The sequence below is a fragment of the Limanda limanda genome, chromosome 7 (genome assembly GCF_963576545.1).
Source record: "Limanda limanda chromosome 7, fLimLim1.1, whole genome shotgun sequence".
Lineage (NCBI taxonomy): Eukaryota > Metazoa > Chordata > Actinopteri > Pleuronectiformes > Pleuronectidae > Limanda > Limanda limanda.
In genome coordinates this window covers 30,283,663-30,311,337 of record NC_083642.1, presented here as the reverse complement: position 1 = coordinate 30,311,337, position 27,675 = coordinate 30,283,663, and the positions used below count along the sequence as shown (strand labels likewise).

Here is a 27,675-nt window from a genome sequence, read left to right as displayed (position 1 = left end):
AGGAGTTTGTTTGCACGTGACGTCACAAGAACCTTGAAACTGTTGTTTAAAGTAGCTCTTCTGCTCACTGCCTGCTTCCACATTTACTCACCTCTCCCCCACCTGTTCCTGAGACACTACGTGCTTTGCCGCTGGGCTTCAAAAACAAGCGTTATTCATCTACCCTACCCAAACTACAGCTCTGACATACGCACGACGAACACAAAGGTTCTCCCTCTGTTTCAGAGAGTCACCTGGGCCTGTTTCTGGAGGTAAGTCACTCCATTCTTCTGGCTGAGTTGGAGCTACCATCCTAACACGACGGCTGACTCTTTGAGTAGGTCTCCTCAGGATAAGTGTTTGACTGTGGGAGAGGAGCAGAAGTTTGTTCAAGACACCAACTAATTTTGGTCAGATCTTGATCCTAATCATTTAATGTTTTGCTACTGCCTAATAAAATAAAAGTTGAATTATAGATGTTACGTTAACTTTGTTAACAAATTTGGGGACAGTATTGTGTTTTTGTGTGGCATTAAGGTTACTCTGATGCATAAATGTTTTCCCCCTATTATTTTGACCGTCTTTGATCATTTATTTCCCTACAATTTTTTTTTTTAACGATATAAACTTGAAATGATAAATGACAAGTCTTGATGTAGAAATATTGCATGTTAAATACTAAAATATTTTTGGAATAAGAAGTGAGTGGAAAAAATGTGTGTGTGGGAATGCTGTAATGCACTCATTTCGTTTTGATGAGTCATAAACTAAGAAATGACAAAAACAAAAAATGTTGCTACACTGTGAGTCTTGGTAAACATTTCATATAGCGGTCAACATCTATTTTCTATGTAAAGCTATACTGTAACCCGAGCAGAGAAGGACATCTCTGTGAGTGTTATTATCCAAACTCCTCTTTTTTTTTCATTTCCAGTTCCAATTGCTTAAAAAATATGAAGTTTGAATTCATGTATAAATCTCATAATCTATGATAATGTCATAAATATAAGTTTCTTTTTATGGCTGTGAAAGTGTCTTTGGTTAAAAAGCATTGCAAAATGCAAGAAACTCTTGAGTGTGATTGGTGCTCAGGATGGGCGGGTGTATCTGCATCACAATAAATCAGATAGTGTCCAGTAAAGTTAGACTTTGACTTTTATTTCCTTTTCTTTCAGAGACTATTACTAACAGAGGTGTTTGCTGAATTGTAGGTTAAAACAACAATTAAATCATGTTTAATAACCATCTGTAATGTTTGCTAAAAACAAATATGCATCATTGATCAAAGTTCAAATCAGACATGGATTCAATTCCGTTATGAATTTAGAGCCCCATTCAGGCTAAATAGATTCCAGTAAGACCACTACTGACACATAGCCTTTGAATGGACAGACAGATCCTGATCTTGATCTGAATGACAATTGTTGAATATAACTTATTTTGAGACAGTAAGGACAATGATATAACGTACATACTAGTCTTTGTTGTGATGTTCAGATTGCTCTGAAATGGCCCGGGTGATTTCATTACAAATATTATTTAAATTATCTTTTATTTTTACCATGGTTAAATAGATTTTTTTTAAGTAAAATGTCCCTCTCCATTGAGATAGTACTTACCAAATCCATGTGATAAGCACTGTACATAATGTCAACGCTCAGTCATGTTTGTGCAGGAAGGTCATTCTCAGCTGTTATCTCTCTGTCTGTCATTTCTGAGACCCATATGGAATGGACATGAACTGGAGCAGACCTGGTTTCACATTAACCTCTGCTCAATAGAGCTTTGTTGTATTTCCGTGGAGTTTAGAAATAGTTTGGCCCACAAAGCAGAATTTGAATCTATGGCAAAGGATAGGTTTGTCAACGAATCATATTATTTTTATTAGCAAAGAGCACTGTACAAACAATTCAAATGCAAATTCAGCTGAATAGGACACCTGGAAATGTTATTTCTTTGAATGGCAGTGCTTTTTTCTTAAATATGTATAATCTGTCCTGGGAGATGGATCCCTCACATGTGGCTCGCTCTGAGGTTTCTACGTTCTTTTTACCCTGTTAACAATTTTTTTTGTAGTTATTCCTAACTCTTGTTGAGGGTTAAGGGCAGAGGATGTCACATCTTGTTAAAGCCCTATGAGACAAATTGGGATTTGTGAATATGGGTTATACAAATAACATTTGATTGATTGATTGATTTGAGTTCCATTGATTTTAATAACTAAATAAATACAAGATACAAAAATGCTGTCCATGGAGATTCCATGCAGGAAACCTGATTTGATAAAATGCTGTGAACCTGCAGGACCAGATTAACCTTACTGACAGTTTCCAGTGATTTTTGTTTGATGTTTACATTGATACTGACATGGGGTGAAATCTAATTAATGAACTGCGTTCATTACTGTCATCAATTTGTACTCTTCATCTGTCTTCTCGCTCTGTATGCTGTCTAATATGGCACCTTCACCTGAAGGTGAATTTACTCTGCACCGAATTTAGTTTCCAAGAGCATCATTCAGCAGAAACGGCAAACAAATCTTTGTGTTTTAGACCCCTATGGAATTAGAGGGGCGAAGCAGAATGAAGAATAGGAATCCCTTCTAGGGTCTAGACAATGATGGTGATTGAGGATCCTGATATGGCGATGAATACTTTCAATTTGTGTAGCCCATATTCACGAATCACAGTTTGTATCATACGGCTTAACAAGGTGTCCTCTGTCCCTGTTAAGGACAGAGGACCTTTTTTCCGAGATCTTATGATCTCGGAAAAAACGACCCTAATTAAAGTCCGAAGACTGGACAAAAAATAGTGTGAGCAAAGCATGAGGTCACAAAGCAGTGTATGTAATGAAGTGTAGAGAATGACCAACTGAGAAGATCTGAGGAGGTGCATATTGCAAGTGGAAAAGTTGCTTCTATCACTTTCAAAATGAAAATAAAAGTCCAAGAAACCAATTTTAAATAAAAAGCCAACAGAAATAAGATCTGTTAACCGAACATAAGTTTAAGAAACAGAAATTAAGGGCCCATATTGTGTAAAATACATTTCTCGGCTTTTGATATCCATAACTACTTGAAGGGGGTCAGTTGGGACTGTCAAAATATGAAAACAGTCAGTCTGTTGTCTTTTTCACTCAGTCCATTCTAATCAATCAATCAAATGTCATTTGCATGGCCCATATTCACAAATCACAATTTGTCTCATAGGGCTTGGACAAGGTGTGACATCCTCTGCCCTTAACCATCAACAAGAGTAAGGAAAAACAACTAAAAAACCTTTTAACAGGGTAAAAAGAAGGTAGAAACCTCAGAGAGAGCCACATGTGAGGGATCCCTCTCCCAGGACGGACAGAAGTGCAATAGACGTCACATGTAATGAAGAAAGATAAAGATATTTACATCATTAATAAGAACACTTGGGTGCATAACTGAAGGTCAATGAATTGATGGATTATTTTCAGTAATGGTCGAGTATCTGAGTAAACATATTATATATCAAGCAGTTGTTTATTGATTACTTGTTGTAATCATAGTCCATGGTCAGCAGCCACCCCGATCATGATCCACCATCAAGATCGGATGCCACCATAGTCCAGAATCATTATCAACTGCCGCCATCAGGATCCACCGTCAGCTGCCGCTTCGAACGTGGTCCACCACCACTATCAGATGCCAACACAATACAGGATCCGCCATTTCTATCACAACCAGCCTTGATCGGCTCGCTGAAATGGTAACGTGGGTCTGAAATACAGTGATATTTAACAGCTTGCAACAATCCACACAATGCAATGCGGAGAACGCCACATACCTGAACAGGAAACGGCAGTGGAAATGGGGGCGGAGAGCAATTTCACTATTTAACACCAGTGTGAGACGCTGACACATCGGTGATATGGTGGCCCTGAGTGTGTGTCAAACTAAAGCTCATTCTAGCCTTAACTGTGTTTCCTATAGTCTGGATAATGTGTTTGTTCTCATCGTATTTTTCTTCATCGCAACAGTTTGATCCTCATTTGTGAAAATATGAGGCTCTGTTGCCAGTCAAACTTGTTCAAGTCTGTGATTGGTCATATGCCGTAAACACCACACTTTTTATGTGCAGGCTCTCATATCTAGAATAGGAAGCCTGGGTTGACTTAATGACTTGATAACCAGCGTTGTGTGACGACTTAGCCTAGTTTGTTAGGTTAAGTCAAGCCATGACTTACGGAAAGATGTCCGGCCTATGTTGAACCTATTACGTAGTTTGGCCCCGAGGACAGTTACCAACATCAACTACAAACTTCCCAAAACAGAATCAAAAGAGTATTGAGTTCTTCACTGTTTGTGATTTATTGCAAAATAAATATAGTGAGAAAATGAAATGCAGAAGTCCAAAGTCCATTTATCTGTTTTTGAGTTTGAGGCTGCAGCTGAGGATAAGGCTGAGGTCAATGACAGTATCTGCTGTCAACCACCTTCCCCTACATGCATTATGCTTGCCAAACTTGCAGACTAGTGACCACCATCATCCCCTGAGGATGGAGGAGGGTGCATGACAAAAATTATGAATAAACTTCAATTATATAATATTTAAATAAATAATTTTCTATACACAATGTTGAGTGTTTTTAATGACTTTCTACACTTTACAAGAATTTAAATGGATGTGTTTAGCGATGCAGGAAGGTGGTTACGGGAGGGGAATGTGAAGCATTGAAGGTTTGGGGATGGGAATTTTACACGGGTCAATGTCATGTCAAGATGTGTCGTTTTGAATAGTCCTAAGAAGATAAACTTTAAGCATATTATTTCACTCCTGACAAAAGCAACCAACCCAACCAACGATTCTGACGGCCATATGCTAACAAAGACCGACGTTTTCATGTTTCCTTTTAAAATTAAAACATTATTTATGCTTTAGTTTCACAATAGTGTATGTGTGCTTGTGTGGTGTGTTATGCTTCTTCTTTTTCAGATATCACCTATTAATAGAGTACCCTTTCCATTCTGTTGCAAGTTTCTATCTATCTGAAGGTAAAACTACTGAACCTGTCAATTGTAGTATGGAACTGCAGAAGTTATCGAAAGGTAATCAACACCATGAAGCTGATGTGCCTAAAGAGGGAGGGTATGTTTCCTACATATGTCCTACTATTCTGTATCGCTATGAAATAATAATTCATTAAGTATATTTATTATTTTAAAGTTGAGGAAGTGCTTCTTTTTTTAATTTGTGATAAATGTTGTAGAGTTCTGCCAGAGAAAGCAAAGTTCCTGCATCACAAGAGCAACGCACCAAGTCAGTTTACAGATGTGAGTATAATAGAGGCAGAGAGTATTTTATATGTGCCTATGTCATTTGCTACGAAAGCACTGGACTTAACTATCCATAGAGAAAATACAAAATAATTAAACAATGCATTGACAGAAATCCAGCAAACTAATAGGAATAAAAGTACAGACATGGCTGTGATGGCCTCGCACTCTAACCATAATGCTCCAAATATTATTGTATACCCTACAGTCACTGTGGCCTTTCAGTCCCTAAAGTATGCAGGGATCTATTTGCTCGATTGTGGTTCGCTCACTCTCTCTATCCTTTGCTCTGTGACAATGTCATTGGCCTGTTGAAACATCGGTATAAACTCAATATTGCTTTTGCGGTGAATGTTCCTGCTGAAAGCATACAACTCTCAATTGACAGACAGACCTGCCCTGGCTGTGCATCTGATGTGCATGATAGCGTAGTGCATGAATATCGACAAGGCATTATCACATATCAAGTTTAGCTTTGCCTGATTGGGGTATTTACAACATATGTGCAGGGTTGCATCACCCCTCCAATGCTTTTAATTAAGACATGTTTTTATTAAATGTAACCAACATACCTGACCACACAACCTATGTATTAATAATAACATTCATACCTCTTTGCAATCATTTATATTTATCATTCTCAACAGCCATGATTTCTACAAAAAAATATTTTAATAATAATAATAATTTATAATGGACTATTTATGTAGCGCCTTTCACAGGACCAAAGGATGCTTTACACATTTTGTGAGGAACAAACAGTAGAGAAAAGTTAAAAGTAATACAGTATAGTCTAAATACAGAACAGGATAGAATTTAGCAACAGGGTGGAGCATTAACAGAGGCCTTAATGAAGAGTTGGTGCTTGAGGAGTTTTTTGAAAATGCAGAGTACCTGACACATACACACAATGCAGGAGTAACTAAACTGAATAAATGTGGGAACATGATGACCTTGGATATTATACTGTACTTGGATACATTGTGATGAAATATTTAATATGCATCCATGTTTTTGTGTCTTTGATATTAATAATCCAGTCTCACATATTTTTCAGTTTGAGGGTAAAACCTCCTTTGCAATGTCTGTCTTCAACTTGAGTAATGCCATCATGGGCAGTGGCATTCTGGGTCTGTCATATGCCATGTCGAACACTGGCATAGTCCTTTTCCTGTGAGTACTGGAGATATGCATACACAGAGAACACATGTGAATTTGATACACACACCCACACAGAGATGTTTTTTACCTCAGTAGCTAACCCGAATATGAAAAATATTAGACAAACAGACTAATCAATAGAACATCCTAATGGTGTATAATGAAGGCTGCAAGGGATACACCAGTTCTGCACATTAACACTGGCTTATTAAGCCCTCAGCTCTCATTCACCTGCCCGCAAGAGAATAACTGTTGCTCATACTAAATATAAATCGTTACTATGAAAAACATAATGCATTCATTTATTTTCTATACCGCTCATCTTTTAATAGTTACAAGGGTTTGCTGGAGCCCCCTTGGATGAGAGGCGGGATAGAGGCCAGTCCATCACAAGGCAAACATACAGAGACAAACAACCATTCAGACCCACATTCACACCTAGTCCATTTAGAGCAGGGGTGTCCAAACTACGGCCCGCGGGCCATCTGCGCCCCGCCATCCATTTTAAATTGGCCCGCCTCAAAAAAATTAAAAATTAAAAATTAAAAAATTAAAAAATTAAATTTTTTTTTTTTTTTTTTAAACTAACAATTTAGTAGCACTTAATTGGCACTTACTTATAGCACACTTATTGTAGTTTTGCTCTATTTTTGAAGAAATTGTACTTTCTTGATTCTTGTTGTTCTGGGTTTGTACCCTCGGGTACCCTTGAATGCACTTATTATAAGTAGCTTTGGATAAAAGCGTCAGCTAAATGTAATGTAATGGACTATGGCCCACTGTATTGTACTTTTCAGTTAACATCGTTACGCCCCCCCCGCCCTGAGCGACGCGATTGTCAACAGTCCGCTCCAGGGCAGGGGGGCGTGGCGGCGTGAGTGGCCCAGACCTTCGTATTTTTTTCTGTATGTGGCCCTCGGGATAAAAAGTTTGGACACCCCTGATTTAGAGCCTCCAGTTTGCCTAGACCAAATCTGTATATCTTCCAAAACTACCCCCCCCCCACTCTCAAACATTTTTTCTATGCTGAGCTGCAGAGATAAATGGATTACAAGAGCAAAACCAATTGTCTATGATTACCTATTTCCGTAAAACATGTTTAAACTTGGCGCTAGCCTTTTTGTCATGTTGGTTGAACAACTGAAATGTTGTTTTTTAACTTGGCTCTCAACCACACATATCTCCAATAGTTATCACATTGTAATTGCTGACTGTAGCTTTTATAATTCAGATCTAAGACTTTAAAGCTGTGCAATAACAATTGCACAGAACAATATTAAAATGAATCACCATGTAAGAAGTGACAATGATAACACTATCTACAATACCTGATGTCTTTTACAGGATCCTGTTGACATGCATTGCTTGTCTTTCATGTTATTCCATCCATTTGTTGCTATGCAGTGCTGGAGTTGTGGGTAAGGCTTCATTTCATATAGAAAATACTATCAGAAACCTGAGAAGTTTCAGAAGTAAAATGTTTTACAAGGCCAGTGTTAATGTCTCTTCACTTTACCTCATCTGTATATTTGCGCTTGCAATCTTTTTTTAAGGATGAACATAATACATTGAAATGATATTAAAGTGAGATATTACAATCATTATCGCAATTTTTAAATCATTATTAATGGAGAAAATACTACATTTATGAGTCTTTCTCCCAGCTTGCCGGTGATTCACAAGGCATTCTGTGTACTACGTTCAAAGTGAGGGTCTGAAAAATCTCCGTTTGGAGGGGTATACAGCCCTACCCCTCGGCCCTACCCCTCCATCCCAACAGGTATTGGGACAGCCCATGCCTACACTTGAACATGCAAAACGAAGGGGTAGGGCCAAGGGGTGAAATGGGATTAGGCCTAAATGTGGGCGGCCATCTGCCTTGATTGGCTAGGTGGAGCGAAGGAAAATGGGTGGGGGGGAGCACTGATGCTGATAGATGTACTGATGCTTTTATTGATATAAGCACCAGTTAATAGTAGTATTAATGATGATGATATACTGTAAACCTGGTACATATTGTAATCTTGTTAAAGTGGCAGAATGTCCACTCTTATTTAATATGCTACTTTGTTCCTGACGTGTCAGGTATCAGAGCCTACGAGCAGCTTGGTCTCAGAGCTTTTGGTCCTTCAGGGAAGATTCTAGCAGCTGTCATCATAACATTACATAACATTGGAGGTAAGATTTTAAATAGGTGTTCTAAATGAAATGTTTATGTCGCATGTCTGAGTGGAGGTGGTAAAACATTTTGCCTCAGGAACCACATTTTCCAGAACATCTGTATTTTGAGGGAATTATATATATGTATATATATATATACAATTATAGACAAAGACTCACATTTTCTCACTGTTTTTTCTCCTCCGCAGCCATGTCAAGCTACCTGTTCATAGTAAAATATGAGTTACCATTGGTCATCCAAACCTTTCTTGGCCAGTCAGCGAGCTCTGAGTGAGTACTGCCAGCAACCTTAACACCAATAAGATTCTGCTGGTTTTAGTATACATAATTTTCCTTTTTCTTTTCTTTTCTTTGATTAGTATCTGCTGATATAGAGGTTATAAAAAGATGCAATGTAGCAAAAACAGAGCTGGAGATTTGTTTATAACTTCATCACTGATTAATTTTTCAAAACAATATATTTCATGATTGACCTAAAATAATGGAAGTGTTTTGAAAGTTCTTAAAGACTTGTTTTAAATGTTCCATTGAGCACCTAAAAAGAGCTCAGAAGTGCTTCTTTGGGTACAAATTACAGGGGAGCTAAGGGGAGCTCGGCTGCCCTGAAAAGGACTTGAGCTCCTCTGAAAGCCTTCCCTGAGATGTTATGGGTAGCTCAAAATTGTTTCCACTTTTGTGTCAACGACAATATTTTATTTTTTACGTACATTAAGTTTCCTGAAATAAATAAATATAAGAGTAAATATGTCAATGTTGTGCGTTTATTTATTCATTCATTACATTCCTTTTCCGAACATTTGTCACCACTATTTAACTCTATTCCTGCTGTGGTCTTCTATGTGTGGTGGCGCTGCACATAAAGCACTAGGTTTACATAGTCACCTGAACTTCTCATTTATGAGTTGGGGTGTGATATTTGAATGGACTCTAAAATAAGTAGTGTTGTTATCCAATATTTTGGACGGTTTACAGATGAGTCAGAATGTTTAAATGGAAAAAAACAGGCCTTGGACAATTAAGATTCACTTAACAAGCAAAGACAACAAGTGATGATAACACTGCACCAACTACAGCTAGCCCGGTGAAGCTAATGGGTCCTGCTGGCAGTGACAGCTCTGCTGCTGAGAAAGAAACTTCACCTGAGTCAGACACCACCACTGCCACCTGCAGTATGAAACCTGGGTCTGAACCTGATGATGCATCACTGACCTTCAATCGGGCAAAGAAGCAATGGACTGACTGAAAAACAGGGATACATGGCTGTTCTCTTATCCCCTTTTATTGGTGGAGATGTTGGGAAAGTCAACTGACAGTGACAGTCAATGACAGAGCAACAGAGAGGGAGAGAGAGGGAGCTGTAAACCGCAGACAGCTGTTTTATTTCGTTGTAGTTAAAAACAAGTTTGATAATTAGTTGTAAGTACTTTTGGATAAAGTGATCTGTTGTTCGTAATTTTGTTTTGACACCAAGCAGACATCAGGTCTACCACAGGCTAACCACAACAAACAAAACTGAGAAAAAGCAACAGTTTTTTCCACTTTAAACCACTGATATATGATGTACCAATAACTCAAATTATATCCCAGAAAGGTGTAAAATATAGAGCCTTTAAGTCAGTGCCCCTTTTCTGTGCATGGGTCGAAGACAAACAAATAAATAACAAGCCTACTTTCGACAAAAAACACTGAATCCATTGGATTTGTAAATATGTGTTACTCTATGTGTGTGATGTCTTGTATTCTGCATCCAGCAACTGGTTCATGAATGGAAACTACCTCATCATCATTGTCACCGTCTGCATCATCTTCCCGCTGGCCCTGATGAAACACCTGGGTAATCTGATTCAACATGATAACAAACAACTTCTCAGTTGGTGTCCAACAAGGCCATTGATTATTTCATGTCTTTAGAAAGAACTAAACAGCACATTTTTGTGTTGGCAGCAATGCCAATATGTTTTATTTGGTTGGTAGATCATGTTGAGCTGGTCATTTCAAAAGTAGCTCACATGCCTATAAAGTGTTGGCACCCCTGGTCTTAGGTAAAGTTCCATTAGTGCATGGAGCTACAAATAAACTCTGCATTCTCTCAGCATTGACAACAGCAGTAAATATCCCATTAAGTTAATCAAAATGCATTAGTACCTTAAAATTAGATTTTGCATAAACCAGTAGCTCATGATATAATGTTAGCTTTAGCATGCCTTTTTTGCATAGATTTCAGGATGACTGGCCTACAAATGTTGCTTCAAGTTTGTTGTGTTTTTACACAGTTATAAAGGAGAGAACATGTTCATTTTTTTCTCTCCAGTATGATTTAAAAAAGCTTATGGAAATGCACCTTAAATCTGTACTAACTGAGGGTTGTTTTCTTCAATTCGGCAGGGTATCTTGGTTACAGCAGTGGATTCTCTCTTTGCTGCATGGTCTTCTTTCTCTCTGTGGTGAGTCTGTGGGTTGACACATCCGTTTATGACTATTGACACAGTGTCATCTCATGGGAAGGTCACTTCAATGTTCTACTAGTACTATATTATATTTGATTTAATATAAAGTATTTGTTTTTATATTTCACAATATTTAAAATAAACTTTATTTTAGTTACTAACATAAAGTGCAAAACACAAAGAGCTCTTTTTCATGATGTTACACAATAGTTTAAAAAAACTACCCCAGAATGCTTTTGTATTTATGTCTTGCCAGACGATTGAGTGCTTCTGCTCATATTTTCTTCATACTTGACAAACTAATTAAAACAATTTGTATCCAGTAAGTGCATATCTCTTTATAATTTAGATTCCAGGCACTAAAGGGTGACTCAAGGACGGGCCTTTCCTGCCAGGTTGAACATCTGTGCGTTGTCTTACTCCTGTCCCTTCCACAAGCAATCCATCCATGCTGGGCGGATCTTAAAGCAGTATTCATTCTTGCAGATTTTACCACATTCACACTGCTTGCTTATAGTCATTGCCTTGCCATTGCCTTGTGTAACCAATTGGGTATAGGCAGATTACGGACTACTAGATTTGGTGGGAGCCCAATGTATGAATGTCAAGACACGTGAGACACAGTTAGGTTATAAATATTATTTGAATTGCGCTTAAACCAAAACAGTACTACAAACATTCAACAAAAATAAATATTTCTCAGTGCATTTCTTTTTTCAGTTCAGGTTGGAATGTAAAAGGGAAAAAAAACAACCTGACCTACAAAAAGTCAAGAGGAAAAAACAATAAGTTTGTTCAGTTCAAATAATTAAACATTTCATAAAGAAAAGTAAGGATTATAGATACAATATAGACACATTTGGCTAAGACTAAAATGTTAATTTATGAAATAAATATTTGGTACAAGCCTTACAGAATATATGCATGTAAAACATAAACACCAACATCATCACTAAATAATTGATTTCCTGATGGGGTTTTTGTATTGTCCTTAGCATGAAGCTAAGGTAAGCTAACTGAGGCAAAGCTCACAGGTTAAACTTAACACACATTATGCTATCGGGAATCATCTAGACCAGGGGTCTTCAACGTTTTTCAGGCCAAGGACCCCCAAACTGATGGAGAGATGGAGAAGGGAGCCCCTACTAGATATATCGTATAAAATTGTGTTTTATATTAAAATGGGCCTAGTGCCATGTATAAACCTAGCTACCCTGTTATTAGTCATTCAATACTAAGCTATTTTAAAATTTTATTTTAAACATGTGCAAGATATAGGAGCTGCAGTGTGTGCATTGCTGACTGAAAGATAACGTCTTCTGCCTCCATTTATCCGTTCGCTACATTATGTTGGATCAGTGTTCGAATTACGTGGGAGCCAGAGGGGGCTGAGCTCCCAGAGAGAGAGGACTAGCTCCCATGAAAGCAACAAAGTCAAAAATCTGAGGGGGTCTCTCATATGTCGATGAATCGTTGGTGACGTCATAGCGCGTGTTTCTCGTGCCGTGCAGCTGAACTAAAAGTCGTTTTACCGGAGGTGCTGATGGAAGTAGCTGAGGAGTGAGCCATCTCACTTCCTTCCTATCTTTGAAAGCCGCGCATGTGCAATAGCCGCGCATGTGCAATAGCGACAGAACATGGTCCATCGCCTACCAGGAAGTCAAAAGTTCGGGAGAACTTCACTCTTAACAGCCCGAAAAAAAACTACCTGCAGTATTTGTGCGGCGGACCTGCTCTCCATGGAAGCATGACACGCCCATGTGAGGAGGAGGCACGTGTGACATCGTAACGGAGACGATGCGGACTCGCCTCTGTCAGATGTTATATATACACGTATATACCTGTGCGCAGGATTATAGAATCCATTGCAAAAATATGGTTTAAACTTTTTTTTAACGAGTTTAAAAGCGAAATGTTATCCTATTGCCTGACAAACGTCTTTTTTTTATCACAATTATTTAGTCCGAAGAAGACTGTAGTTTGGTTTGTGGATTTTTATATTGCTGTTATTTTCCCTGTCATTTTTGTTAACAGGAAAAATGGATTCTTGATTTTATATTAATATTTTTTTATTAGCACTTTGCCTGTCCTTGGTTTTAAATGGAAAAAAGCTTGATTTTTCTTTTATTAAAGTTAATTAAAGTTTATTAAAAGACATTTTTTATTTATGAAGTATTGACCTTAATTGTCTTTATTTTCAGTCATCACATGCTTTGAACAACCTCAAGCAAAATTTAAAAGCTGTTTGCTAAATAAGAGCAATTGATAATTTGTGTTATTCATAATCCGATAAGTCGATTAATCGTTTCAATAATCGGTGACTAATCGACTATCAAAATAGTCGTTAGTTGCAGCCCTGATCTGAAGGTGTCTGCCATATGTGACATTGTAATTTAATGTTAAATAACGCTCATTATCCATCCCTGTGTGGTCTCTTACCATTAAGACGTTAAATTAAAATAGTATACCATACCACGGGACATAGCCAGACCGTAGCCTACCTGACGCCCATGAACGCAGCATGACTGCACTTCACCACCACACCACTAGGCTGGAGCAAATCGCATAGTAGATACGAACAATTTGACAGGTCATAAAGTCAGAAGAAGAAGTCGTGTGCTTTTAGCTTAACATGCTTTTGAGATAAATACATCTACATCTAAAAGAAACATCACGGTCAGTTATGTCACTGAAAAAAAGGCCACCGGCGCCGATTTCATATTCGGCCCTGACAAGTTTCGGGTTTACAGCCAAAAAAACAAAAAATAGTAGAAGATTTAGGATCAGAAAATATGGGTTTCCTCTCCGATTTGGCAGTAATGAAATGAAATATATATGGACTATTACAATCAATAATATATTGAAATTAATTAAAATAAATCAATTTCTGTACAAAAATGTCTCTGTCTGTTGTGTGCGTGAGCCAAGTTGTATACAGGATGCCTACCGTGCGCAAAAGCGCTGCTCGCGCCTAGGCTATTTAATTGTATAGCCTTGGTAGGCTATGTGTGCGGTGCGCCGACTTTTTTATGAGATAGAGACCCCCTTAGAGACAAAAAGATAATTCAAACCCTGTGTTGGATTCATGTTAATGTGTATTTAAAGACATTTAAATATGTTGGGGGAAAAAACTGGTTGACAAAAATATAAAAAATTGTCTTATCACACAAAAAATTCACAACCCCCCTGCAGTACCTCTGCGGACCCCCTAAGGGTCGCAGACCCCCTGTTGAAGACTTCTGATCTATAGTAAAGGTCGCACACATAATGCAAGCATAGTTTAATTCACCACTGATTTGATAAGAGTTTACCGGAGATTTTTTCACGCCAATGTTTGGTGCTGAATGTTGCTGCACGCTGCTCACCATGGTAGATGGGAAAAGAGACCCTCCTGATCCGAATATTTATGTTGAGCATCGGAAATTATTAGATTATTTTAGATTACTTTTAAATCATTTGAAACCTGGGTTACACTTGGTTATCAGGGATCGACTCAAAGTTGTACTAGAGCATCTGCTGATGCTTCTGGACACAGTTTCAGTGATGTTGCTGGAATCCTCAGGTGTTTCAGACAACATCATAGAACCCTATTCTAGGCAACCAAGCTAAGGCTGATCAGACCCCATCTTTTTTCCAGATGGCTAGTTGGCTACTTTGCATTCAATGGTTCTCTTCTATTGAGCACAAGCTATCTTGAGTCTTCCTCTGATGCGTCAGTGGTATTGGGGAAGGCTCTATGTCTCCTCCTCACTCCTTCAATGCCCTGCGAACTGGAATGGATATACTACTGCACAGACACATACTTGTTTTCACTTTAATCTGGTATCATTATAATCAATTACAGGCAGCAGCCAGTCCATACAAAAAATAGGAAAGCTGTGGCTACAAGGCAATAAAGATGTGCAAAAGATTGAATTCCATCCAAAAAACAAGACTAATATTATAAAACAGTATCCATTAGACCAGACCTGGGCATTGTACGGCCCCTGGGCCTCATCCGGCCCTTTGGCTATCCGTGAAGGCCCGCGTGATGATCAACGGAATATAAGAAATTACACGTAAATAAGTGAACATCATGCACAGAATACAACTACATTTCTTTTATTTTGAAGAACATTTTTACCTGACGTACATCCTGAATGCACGTAATCGTATGATGTGTTGGCGAACGGAGTTTAGTTGAGATGTTAGTTAGCTGTTAGTCCGCAAAAATGTCAGCTCACATTAAAAAAAGAAAGATGGATACAGAATGTAGAGTTTTTGACGAGACAGGGACTACGAAGTATTTATTTACTGAAGTCAAAGGGAAAGCCGTGTGCTTAGTTTGTGGAGAAAAGATCTCTGTTTTTAAGGATTACAATTTGAATCGCCATTACGAGACAACGCACGGAGAGAATTACAGAAACTTGTCCGATGAAGAACGTGCCCGGACATCGGAAGCTTTGCTAGCTTAGCTGCAGAAGCAACAAGGGTTTTTTTTACCAAGCTTTCCACATACAGGGATGGAGCTGTCAAGACCAGCTTTGTGATATCCCACAAAATCGCCAAAAATAGTAAGCCATTCTCTGATGGGGAGTTTATCAAGGAGTGTTTGGTGGACTCTGATGCACTAATATGCCCTGACAAGAAAGAGGCATTTGAGAATGTGTCCCTCTCCAGATGAACCGTAACGAGAAGGATCGAGGTCATTGCAGGAAATCTTGAGCCGCTGCAAAAGAAAGTAGTCGATCCTTTTCTCCTTGGCTCTGGATGAGAGCTGTGATGTCCGCGACACAGCCCGGTTACTCATCTATGTACGTGGGATGACGAAAGACTTTGAGATTACGGAGGAGCTGGCAGCAATGCTGTCAATAAAAGGGACGACGACTGGGAGTGATTTGTTCACGAAGGTAACTGCATGCTTGGACAAGCTGGGACTCAAATGGGACAAACTGGCAGGTGTTACAACCAATGGTTGTCCAAATCTGACAAGGAAAAATGTCGGACTTTTGAAGCGGATGCAAGATAATGTGAGGTAAATTAAACCCGGAAATGAAATTGCTATTTTTGCATTGTATAATACAGGTGTTGTGTAAGTCAGTGCTAAAAATGTATCATGTTACTGATGTAACTAAATTAGTTAACTTTATCAGGGGAAGAGCATTGAATCACAGACATTTTGTTGCACTTTCGGAAGAGCATGAGACAGAACATGGTGACATAGGCTACCAAACAGCTGTCAGATGGCTCAGTCTAGGCAAAGTGATTAAAAGAGTATGGGACCTGAGAGCAGAGATTCAAGAGTTTTGTGAAAAGAAAGGCAAGGACATGGTGGCTGCACCATGGATTACGCTTTGTGGATCCCGCATCAGAGGTCGCAATGGTAGATCCAGTATGGCGGATTCTATATCGTGCGGGCTGATCGTAGTGGTAATGGCGGATCCTTTGTCGCATTGACATCGGATGGTGGTAGTGGACCACGACCGAGGCGGCGGCTGATGATGGATCCTAACTGGCGGCAGTGGACAATGACTGTGGACTATAGTGGATCCGATCTTGATGCTGGATCATGATCTTGCTGGCTGTGTGAAAGTTTGTTTCACACACAGCTGGAGAAAATGATTCACTTACAAGATAAAACCACAAATATAAACCATGGTTAAAATGTATGATGTGTAGAAACAAATTGATCATAAGTGTTACTGCAGTTAGTTCAATTACATCATATTTACTTTTACACTGTCTGCAGGTACCACTGTTATGGCATAGTTAAAACAAAATGTAGGTTACTATTCCGGGTCAAAGTTTACCAAAGTTGATTGTAGTCAAGAGAAGCTAGACGCCTCTGCCTGGACGATGGATTTATTACTCCTCTTGTGAGAAAAACTCCTCAAGTGCCCTAGTGGCTTTTTGAGTTTGAGTTTTTATTTGTATGCTTTTTCTGATCTAGTTTGAGGACAGAAAATATCCTATTTTTGTTTCTGTCACTGCACTGTCAGTCTATCCTGATCCAGCAGCGACAGGTTGGGCTAAACAAACTTAAAGTGGGGTCTAAAATGTTGATATTTTTAGGGTCTGTGCACAGCTAGTGACAGGGCAAAGGTGCCAGGAACCTATTGTTTTTGCAGAGATTATTAATCTGTTATGGGAATGTATTTTTGTTTAAAAAGTCCTGGTCATTCACACACATGGTCTTTGTTTGTTTTGGACCCAAAAAGGGATTTGTTTGTGCAACAACCTGTTCCTGTAGATACATGCTGCACAACATTAGGAGAATACGTCCCCTTCTCACTCAGAAGGCGGGCAGGTTCTGGTCCAGGCTCTCATCCAGGATGCAGCAGCTCGACTGGTCTTTAACCTAAATTCACTCACATTACTCCGTTCCTCGCTAACCGATGATGTCGGATCATGTCTGTGTGTCGCTCCACTCATTGTAACACTGAGCGCAGTCTCATAAACTCTATAGTGAATCAAACAAACCCTAAGTTACCTTGTGTACTTATCAGGTCCTGATAACTAGTGATGAGTGTTTATTAGTTCTAGTGAGAGCAGTTCAGAATGGAGGAGGACACAGAAACTCCAGCTCGGTGCAAACAAACTGCAGCTTCTGCTCTGATCACTGAGCAGCTGAGACCAGAGAAACTCTGTGTTTCACTCTTTCCACTGTTCTTCTACGAAGTCACTGACAGGCTTCATGTGAACGAGCTCTGATCTCACTGCGTGTGTAGCTCTGAGCGAGTGTGTGTGTGTGTGTCTGGGTGCACCAACACACATTTTTCTCCCACTTCTGGCATTTCACATGATGGCCTGATATGATGATGATATAAAAACATACGTGAAGTTCAGCCGCTTGGCAGAGCGCAGGTAGGAGAGGTTTATGTGGTCAGTCCACATGATGGATGGCTGTTCAGCCCCCCTCCAACCAGTGCTGCCACTCTTCCAGAGCCAACACCACCACCAGGAGTTCTCAATTACCCACATCGTAATTTCTTCTTCTGGTCTCTTTGACACTTTCTATGTATCTCCAGGTTGAATGTTTTTGGCAAGGCAGTAGCATTCAATCCATCAGTTCCAAAGATAGAAAGACAAGGTAGAGAATAGTTTAGATACAAGACAAAAAGTATATGTTTTGTGAAGTTTCCAAAAAGTACCCAGAGGTATTTTATATTGTTACCAAAGACAGTAAAAGTTGCAGTTGTTTTACTTCCTCAAACTCTTTTTTCCTATTCCATTAGGTAATCTACAAGCGATTCAACATCTCCTGTCCTCTGGAAGTGTTTGGTAACTTCTCTGTGAACACATCTCTCCCAGACAACACATGCACCGCCAAATTCTTCACCATCAACCAAGAGGTCAGACACTTATTCCTTGAATTTCAAGCACAAACAAAAAACATTTCTATTAGCTATTGCATTGGAAGTTGGTAAAAGCATATACTACAGGACAGGAGAAACAGAAAGTTAGTGACAAATAGTAGTAACATGATAAAAACAATGGGTTCAGAGGTAGAAGGACAGAGAGCAACAGAGACAAGTGCTCAATGCATGATGGGAGGACCCCCATAAGTCTAGGCCTACAGCAGCATAACTAAGGGATGGTTCATGACTCATCGATCCAGCCCTTACTATAAGCTTTATAAAAAAGGTATGTTTTAAGTCTAAACTTAAATGTAGAGATAGTGTCTGTCTCCTGAACCCTGAGTGGGAGCTGGTTCCACTGGAGAGAAGTCTGGCAACTGAAGGCTCTACCTCCCATTCTAGTCTTCTTATAGGAACCACAAGAGAGCCTGTGTTTTGGGGGTGAAGTGATCTAATTGGTTACAATTTTATTTGTCAAAAACCTCATTACATCATTACTACTGAGACTTAAAGGAAGAGCTATGACTTTCTGTCAGCCTAACTACAGTGCGGAGGAGGAACCTGGGGTTATTTTATTTCTTCTATTAAGGCTAGGTTCTAGCATTTCAGAATGCTTACTTGTAGGTCTTCAACTAGTGTGGGAGTGAACATCTACATCTGCATGAATGTTGAAATCACGTACTATAACATCTTTATCTGTGCTAAGAACTTGCTCAGATAAAAATTCAGAGTAAGGGGCAGGTGTACAATATATAATAACTAGATAGAATGATTTTTGCGATGTAAAGCTTGGATGTACAAGGCCTTTGCTTTAAGGAATATGAGTGTTAATGTTGAGGGGCGTGACCTCATTCAAACCCACATATTCAACTTGTTGCAGCCAGATTTCAGTTAAACAGAATAAATCGAAATGATATCAGATCATTGACAATTAGAGATTTGGATCTGAGTGACCTCACCAGTCCACATTTTATTGTTTTATTTTGTGGTTCTGACATAGTGCCTGTATTTATTTTTATAAGGTTTATTTGTTGTGTTGCATCGCTCCTGTTTACTTTTTATTTAATAATTTAGGTGGTCGGGGGGCAGACATAGGTTCGATTGGTTGATTGGGGGGTGATTCCTCTATCAAGTTAAGGGAAGTGTAAGACTGCAACTCTGCCTCCTGGTCTCAACTCTGCAGTGTCCTAATGTGATACAATACGCTAAGTGCATCACAGGAGACATCTGTTAAGAGGACTGAGGTGTGCTTTGAATATGTGTGTGGCCGGAAACTATTTGTGGGTGCATCATTTCACTGGGTAAATAGGTGACTGTGTTCAGAGCTCATGCACTTTCTTGAAAATTACCGAATGAAGTTTCTGTTATGTGATTTTCAGACAACATATACCATCCCCATCCTGGCGTTTGCTTTTGTATGTCACCCTGAAGTTCTTCCAATCTACACCGAACTGAGCAAGTAAGATGCACATTTATCATATATATAAATATATAGATATATTTGTGATAACTGAAAACCAAAAATGTTCTCCCATGTCACTATTTATAACTAGAGTAGATCAAAGTCTAGTATACATCTAGAACGTTTAAAGTTAGTTTGCAAAATTGAGCTTGTAGTTCAAAACTGACTTGAAAAGTTGCTCTGAGTCACTTGATTATGTAAAACACTAATTGGCTTACTCATGATGTGCTGTTGAGTGTCTCTATAATAATGTAAGGTCTTGAGTGCATTGAGATAATGTAGGGGGTGATTTGAGTTTAATCTAATACAAATAAAATTTAACTGAATTTATTGAATGCATTCTGGTAAGTGTTTGCCAGTTTAGACTTTTATCAGTTTGTTTCTTTAAAGCAACACAATGTCGATATCATTGATGGTACACAAACTAATAATAGAGAGAATGAAGTCTCTTTCAATATACAGAGCTCTAGTGCAGAGTGCGCTGTGTGGTCATCAAGACTAAAAAAGCATTATACAGACCATTTTTACAAGTTTTGCGGCATTTGGCCATCTCCTAATTCATTCCTTAGCCCTACCACTTGGCCCTATCCCATTCGCTTTGTGCATGTCCCCTTCATGGTAGTGTTGTTCCATTTCTCCATGTGATGTAGGGTTAGTGGCCATCTAGCCCTTCAAACACCCCTTCAAAAGTAGTGTATTCAGGACACCCCTAAAAACAAAGGGGTACACAAATATTCCCTTATGCTTTACAAACAGATGAAGCGAATCAATCTGGTGACCACTGCGGGTATAATGCTCATAAATGTAAGTATGTAATCTTGTAAAATAACCATGAAACATTGAAATAACTGAAGTAAACATGCTGACTGGCTGTGTATTGATCAATAGACCAATCTGTCCTGTCTGTCCTGCAGTTATCAGATTAAATTATTAAAAAGTTGGTTGATAACGGTTGTTAATATTATATCATTAGTTGACATTGCTTGTGATTGTAATAATGCTGGTTGTCCCAATTCCAATAGGGAAATATGTTCTATCTTATCCCTTGTGGCAGGGGACACTACCAGCGAAGGGCACTTCATATCTCATCTCATTGGGACAGGGTTGCTTTTACAACTAGTTTTAACCGGTATCGAGTCCGACCCCACTCTCTGTCTACCCCCCTTCACAGCTTACTCTTTCTCTGTCCTCTCCAATAATATCCAAAATAATACAAATTAAAACAAACTATAAATGTATTAATATTATTTTTCACTTTCAATAAGTTAATTTATTTAACCAGCTTCAGTCCTTATGATAAACACCAAATATTCATTTACTTTTAAAAACTAAATAGTAATGACATTATTTTTGGAGGGTTAACAGAGCCTTGCATATGATACTGATGAGATAATTAGTTCTGTGTAGTATTACATTTGGACATTTTTGGCAAAAAGGTTCCAAAAGGTAATATTTTTTAAATTCTAAATTGCCCAAAAATAAATACCTTTGGAAAATGTCATGCCACATGCATTGCCAAAATTATCAAAACATTTTTTTTTAAAAAGCCCCAAATGTCCCACGTGCCAACTTTCCTGACATCAAACTATAGCAATATGTATAACTTCTTTATTTTGTTTCTTTATCATGAACTGTATTGCTAAAGCAACTGTCATCTTGTTCATTTAAAGCCCAACCAAAAGAAGAATGCAGAACATTGGCAATGTTTCCATCATGGGAATGTTCATCATGTACTTCTTCACTGCCATATTTGGCTATCTGACCTTCTATGGTGAGAGCAACATTTCTTTATGTAGTTGCAAAGCATAGCTCTGTTGAGTGACAGATGAAAGTCACAGATTCTGTGTCTGTGTGTGTCTGTGTGTGTGTGTGTGTGTGTGCATGCTTGTGCGTGCGTGCAGAGAACACTGAAGCAGAGCTCCTCCATACCTACAGTAAGGTAGACCTCCTGGACACTCTGATCCTGTGTGTTCGATTGGCTGTCCTGGTGGCTGTCACGCTGACTGTACCTGTGGTCTTGTTTCCCGTGAGAACATATCTTGCCTTCATACACACATTACATTTGACAAACACTAACAAAAATGAAATATAAAAGTAGGGGGCAGGGTTATATAAATGAAGTCAAACTTGTGTTGAAATAAAACATACAGGAAAACAACGTCACTCTGTAAAATTGGCCAATTGAAAAAACAGAACAAGAAGAAGTAATACCTGTCTGTGAGTGACGCTGAGTCTCCTCTAGAACTTTCTTCAGAACTAATTCAAGTAAAAAAGTTAAGATATTAGTGAATGAGGCCAAATAAATGAGCTTATAGCTCAGTTGCCAGGACCAGGTTCCCAGAGTGATTCAGCTACAGATTTTATTGAGCTCATCATTATATATGATGATTATGATAATTATTTTGCCTGAGTTGTAAATGTACCCTTATGTCTGTATTTCTGTCAGATCCGCCGTGCCCTCCTGCAGATACTGTTTCCAGGGAAACCCTTCCATTGGCTTCGTCATATTGCCATTGCAGTGTGTCTGCTGTTTTCTGTCAACCTGCTGGTCATCTTTGTTCCCAATATTCGAGATATTTTTGGCATAATTGGTGAGATTTTAGACTAACGAGCAAAGGTAAAAAGGAACTTTGTAAAAAGAAGCATACTGCAGCACCACAAAGAAGTCCAATAAATCAACATGAAGATAGAAACAGACAGATTTACAGTAGCACCAAGTGACAACTTCCTCTGAGATAAATTTTGTTTCAAAATGCAATGATTTATTGTGACTTCTCTGGGTGTTCAGGAGCCACCACTGCTCCCAGTCTGATCTTTATCCTTCCTGGACTGTTCTACATCCGCATCATCCCCTCTGACCAGGAGCCTATGAACTCTAGACCAAAGATACAGGTGGGTACAAATCTTTGTCAGATTTAAAGGGGAGAGACCAAAAAAAATGAACAATGGGCCTCATTCACCAACTGATCTCAAGAGGAAATTTCAAAGTCAGGGGAAAGTCAGATTCACCTACACACCTGTAGTAAGGTTTCAGGAGATTAACATGACAGAGTCGCCTTGTTTTCTTCCGTCCCGGTGTTCCCACAACATAAATTCAAATCTGACATTTCAGCATCGGTGTGGACCTGTGTACTAGAGAACCCTCTACTTTCCTGTACCGCCACCCTTGCAGCCAACATAAGCCATGGAAACCCCTCTTCCCAGTCTCTATTAAGTTCAGTACAGTACGTACGCAGAAGAGACTTTAGAGTCTGGTGAATCTTTCCTAGACACCTTGGGTCTGCGCATGATAAGCCGAGGATTGCTTTTGTTTAATACACAACAGATTCATCACCTAAACCCAAACATATGAGAGGAAAAATTTGATCCTTGATCAGTCTGAACAACTTAAGGAGAGCCAAATATTGAAATGAATTGTGACAACGCCTTTACCACAGCCTTAGTCGTAATTGATCTCAATGGATAAGCAGACTGATACCTGGTGCTCTGAAACATTACCGTAAGCAGATATTTACAACCAGACTTGGTAGATGGCAACGAACAACGAACCCACATGGTCCACAATAAGGTGTGTGAATGGTTCACTTATGGCTGGAATAGGCTGCAATGGTGCAGGCTTGAGACTCTGATTCAGCTTTCCTGTGAGTTGGTACACATGAGAGGTTTTAATATATACAGAAACATCCCTGTTTATGTGTAATCAAACTAAATATTTTAAGATGTTAAGGACCGTTTTTAAGGACACCAAAATGTCCACACTTGTCATTTGCAACTTTCAAGACATGGGAACGAAACTTTGCTGGCACCACCATCTGGAAAACATAATTTTTTCACACTGTCTTCATCCACAGGATCCCCTTTCTTGAACAGTAACTTGTTAAGCAAAAAATATCCATTTATCTTGCAAAATAAAGTGTACACCTTCGTGTGTGACACTGTTGATGTCCTCTCCATGATACTTGAAAAGGTTCTTCTCACACAGTTGGCTCAAAACAGTCCTTCAGAGCTTCATCTGTGTCTTCAGAACACCACTTCAATGTGTCATAGCTGATTGCCTGTGCAGCAGAGGTTTGTACACAGGCAAGAGATGAACTAGGTTGGAGACAGATTTTCCAAGGGGGGAGTGGTGATGAGTTAACGCCTCCTTGGTGTTGGCATAGAAAAGGTTCTGTATTATGTTGTCTATGTTGTGGGTGAAAGTGGATAGAAGCAGGATGGAGAGGCATAATTGAAGTCGCCAGATATGAGGAGGAGAGCGTGTGGGTGCTGTGTCTGCAGCCTGCTCACCGCAGAGTGGAAGTCATCACAGGCTGCATCAGCGTTACCTGAGCGGAGGAACATAAGCAGCTGTTCCCATAACATGTGGAAATTCCCACAGTAGATAGTGGAGTCTGTCCTGTGTATGCGTGGCTGCAGAACAGGTGAACCCAGGTTCAGACATAGGCATAGAGGCAGGAGTGGGTGAAAGAGATTCATTGCCAGGCACAGGGGAATGGGCTGCAGGTTAGGGAATGCTGGAGGTGGTAGCCAAGAGCCAGTAGCTTGGCTTGGGCAGAAACGGTGGGGGAAGAGGTGACAGGTCCAGAAGGTGATCCAAGGAGATGGGAGAAATGCCAGGTGCCAGGATAGGACAGCAGGGCTGTGACAAGATGAGGGACGGGAACCAGGGACCGGAGACTGAACAGGAAGAGCTGTATGGGAAATGGAGAACAGGATGCGGATCAGGCAACAAGAACTAAACGCTGAATAGCAAACACCGGTAGCGAGAGTATATGTAGAGGGGGGATGACAGATGAGATGCTGCAGGTTAAGGATGCCCAAAACTAGAAGTAGAGGGCATGGTAGAAAAAGTCCCAGTGACAGATATAACTACAAGACCCCTGGAGGGACACATGACACATCACATAGGAAAAATCTAGCAGGAGATTCTTCACTCAGACGTTTTTAATTCCAAACGTCATTTTTATTAGTTTTTGCAATTTCTGTTAAAGGCTGAAGGTATAGCATAAATATACACAATGAAAGGCAGTTGTGCATCTGTATCTATTCAATGCTAAATATTCACATTAATATCAATTCATATTTACAGCATCTGTTCAGTGCACAATATTTAGCAGATAAACGTTAAAACTCAGGTAAAAGATAATTTTCTGTTTATTCTTCAGTGAAACACAATGTTTATCTGTCTATGACACAAACGTATTTACAACTCTTACCGAACCCGTTTCAAAGTAAAAGCACTCCAGCGTTTCAATTGTCTCTACTGCAGTGCTGTTCTTTAATAAAGATATGCCCAGAGTTACACTATCTATCATTCACAAACACTACCAGCCCTCCTTTACTCTTATTGTTCTTGACTGTCCTGTCAGCCCAAATCAGTTGGAATCCGTCCAGCATGGTGACCTTATCCGGGGTTGCTCTGGTTAGCCATGTCTCTGTTAACAGCATAATCCTACACTGCCGGTAATCCCTCTTATACCGGCTCAACCCCGCTAACTCGTCCATCTTCTTAGGTAGAGACATTACAATTCCCATATCTAAAGCTTCTGTGGGTCCAGTGAAAGGCGCTTTATAACTATAAGCCATCATTATTATTATTATTATTATTATTATTATGATAACTATGGATGGTAGGACAGATCAAGGGTTTCCTAATCGCATGGCACTGGGCACCAGCGAAGCTTCCACTTCTCAGCTCGAGGGGTATGGTGACCATATATGGTCGGAAACAGAGCAAAAAAACAGAAGAAAGATTCCGGCTTGTGGCCCTCTGCTGCATGTCACCTCACATTCTCTCTTATTTTCATTAGAAAGTACATGTATGTATATATAAACGGCTGCGTTTTTTTTTAAATTCACTGCAGCTGCCGACAGATCAAGTCTCGAACGCACCTTATCAGATTAATCAATATAAGAACACAGGTTCAACTATTTTGTTTTTCTTAGGAACTTTCTTGAGAACAAATTGAAGAAAAAACTTTAGAACATATTTGTGAATGAGTCCCAAATGTATGTAACAGTCAATAGGCAGAGAGAAGAGTGATTCTGTAAAAAAATGCATAGAGGTAATGACGTCTGATCTACTGAGTGGGCCACATGGCTTTTTTTTAGCACTGCCATACAAGCCAGTAGCAAGTAAAATTTACCTTTAGCTTGAGCATATCCTCACGTTCGGCTTTTGCGAATAAAAGGCTGAAACACCTTATTACTAGGGCTGCAACTAACGACTATTCTGATAGTCGATTAGTCACCGATTATTGAAACGATTAATCGACTAATCGGATTATGAATGACACAAATTCTCAATAGCTCTTATTTAGCAAGCAGCTTTTAAATTTAGCTTGAGGTTGTTCGAGGCATGTGATGACTGAAAATAAAGGCAATAAATATTGATACTTCATTAAAAAAAATGTCTTTTAATAAACTTTGTTTCATATAAGGGTACTGTTGACACAAAAGCAAAGACAAATCAAGTTTTTGTCCATTTAAAAGCAAGGACAGGCAAAGTGCTAATAAAACAAATAAATTAAAAATCAAGTATTCATTTTTCCTGTTAACAAAAATGACAGGGAAAGTAACAGCAATAAAAACATCAACAAACGAAACTACAGCCTTCTTCTGACTAAATAATTGTGATTAAAAAAAGACGTTTGTCAGGCAATAGGATAACATAACGCTTTTAAACTCGTTAATAAAAAGTTTAAACCATATTTTTGTAATGGATGCTAGAATCCTGCGCGCAGGTATATACGTGTATATATAACATCTGACAGAGGTGAGTCCGCATCGTCTCCGTTACGAAGTCACACGTGACTCCTCCTCCTCACATGGGCGTGTCATGTTTCCATGGAGAGCAGGTCCTCTGTACAAATACTGCAGGTAGTTTTTTTCGGGCTGTTACGGGTGAAGTTCTCCGGAACTTTTTACTTTCTGGTGCGCGATGCTGCTGCAGCGGAGGCCGCCATCGGACCGTGTTTTGACGCTATTGCACATGCGCGACTTTCAGAGATAGGAAGGAAGCGAGATGGCTCACTCCTCAGCTGCTTTCATCAGCACCTCCGGTAAAACAACGTTTAGTTCAACTGCACGGCACGAAAAACACGTGTTATGACGTAACCAACGAATCGACGAGTAAATTCGTCGGCGACTATTCCTGTCATCGATTTCGTTGCACCCCTACTTATTACGCCAAGGTATAACTGAAGGTTGTGATTTTCATTATAACAACAAGTCCGACAGAGTTCATAAGTGATGTTCCTGGTCTAATCAGGAAGTTTTTTCCCTCCACAGGTGAGGTAAGTGCTTTACAAATAAAGTTTTATTATTATTAACATATTCTCTTTGGGTTTTTAGGCTTCATGTTTCACAGCGCTGGGTTTCATATTCATGACCATGAGTCTGACATTCATCGGGATTGACTGGTTGAGTGGAGAAAACCGAAGTCACGGTGGCCATTAAAGAGCAGTCCTCTGGAGACCAAGAAAGATTCAATCTACTGCAAAAAGGATCATGGCTTCATTAGTGATATCGACAGTCAATTCATCAAGAATGTAAAAAGGAACCCAACATAGTTCTGTTACCATGTCAAGTTGATATGATATATATATGTCAGCAGGATGTTATCAAATGTGATGCCCCTCTGTTCTGTATGAGGAGTTGATGAACATGTTGACCATGGAAGTCAAGAGGAGCTATGTGTTGTATTGTAACTGCAATATTCAAAGCAAATTTGGCCAATGTCTTCTGTAGCTATACGGTGTTTGATAAAAAAAAATCAAAATAAAGACCCCTCAGAAATCCGAA

The 27,675-nt window shown here is 39.3% G+C and overlaps 1 protein-coding gene across 2 annotated transcripts; it reads left to right on the top strand.

Moving 5' to 3' along the window:
* Positions 1-27,675, top strand: LOC133005254 (sodium-coupled neutral amino acid transporter 3-like). 2 transcript variants are annotated; one of them, XM_061074879.1, is made up of 16 exons: positions 1-251; positions 4,944-5,096; positions 5,218-5,281; positions 6,342-6,457; positions 7,790-7,863; positions 8,531-8,623; positions 8,815-8,896; positions 10,378-10,460; positions 11,012-11,070; positions 18,288-18,404; positions 19,790-19,869; positions 21,543-21,643; positions 21,774-21,898; positions 22,319-22,463; positions 22,661-22,764; positions 27,226-27,675. In XM_061074879.1, the coding sequence occupies exons 2-16, from the start codon at positions 5,032-5,034 to the stop codon at positions 27,328-27,330; spliced, it is 1,413 nt and encodes a 470-aa protein (XP_060930862.1). In that variant the 5' UTR covers positions 1-251; positions 4,944-5,031; the 3' UTR covers positions 27,331-27,675. The 2 variants fall into 2 exon arrangements, with proteins under 2 accessions (XP_060930862.1, XP_060930861.1); XM_061074878.1 differs by having other exon boundaries at positions 31-251; positions 4,986-5,096.

Excerpts from the sequence above, each read along its gene's own strand:
- LOC133005254 (XM_061074879.1), top strand. The coding sequence starts at position 5,032 with ATGGAACTGCAGAAGTTATCGAAAGGTAATCAACACCATGAAGCTGAT. Across the intron at positions 11,071-18,287 it reads TGGTCTTCTTTCTCTCTGTG|GTAATCTACAAGCGATTCAA; the intron begins GTGAGTCTGTGG and ends CTATTCCATTAG. Across the intron at positions 18,405-19,789 it reads TCTTCACCATCAACCAAGAG|ACAACATATACCATCCCCAT; the intron begins GTCAGACACTTA and ends TGTGATTTTCAG.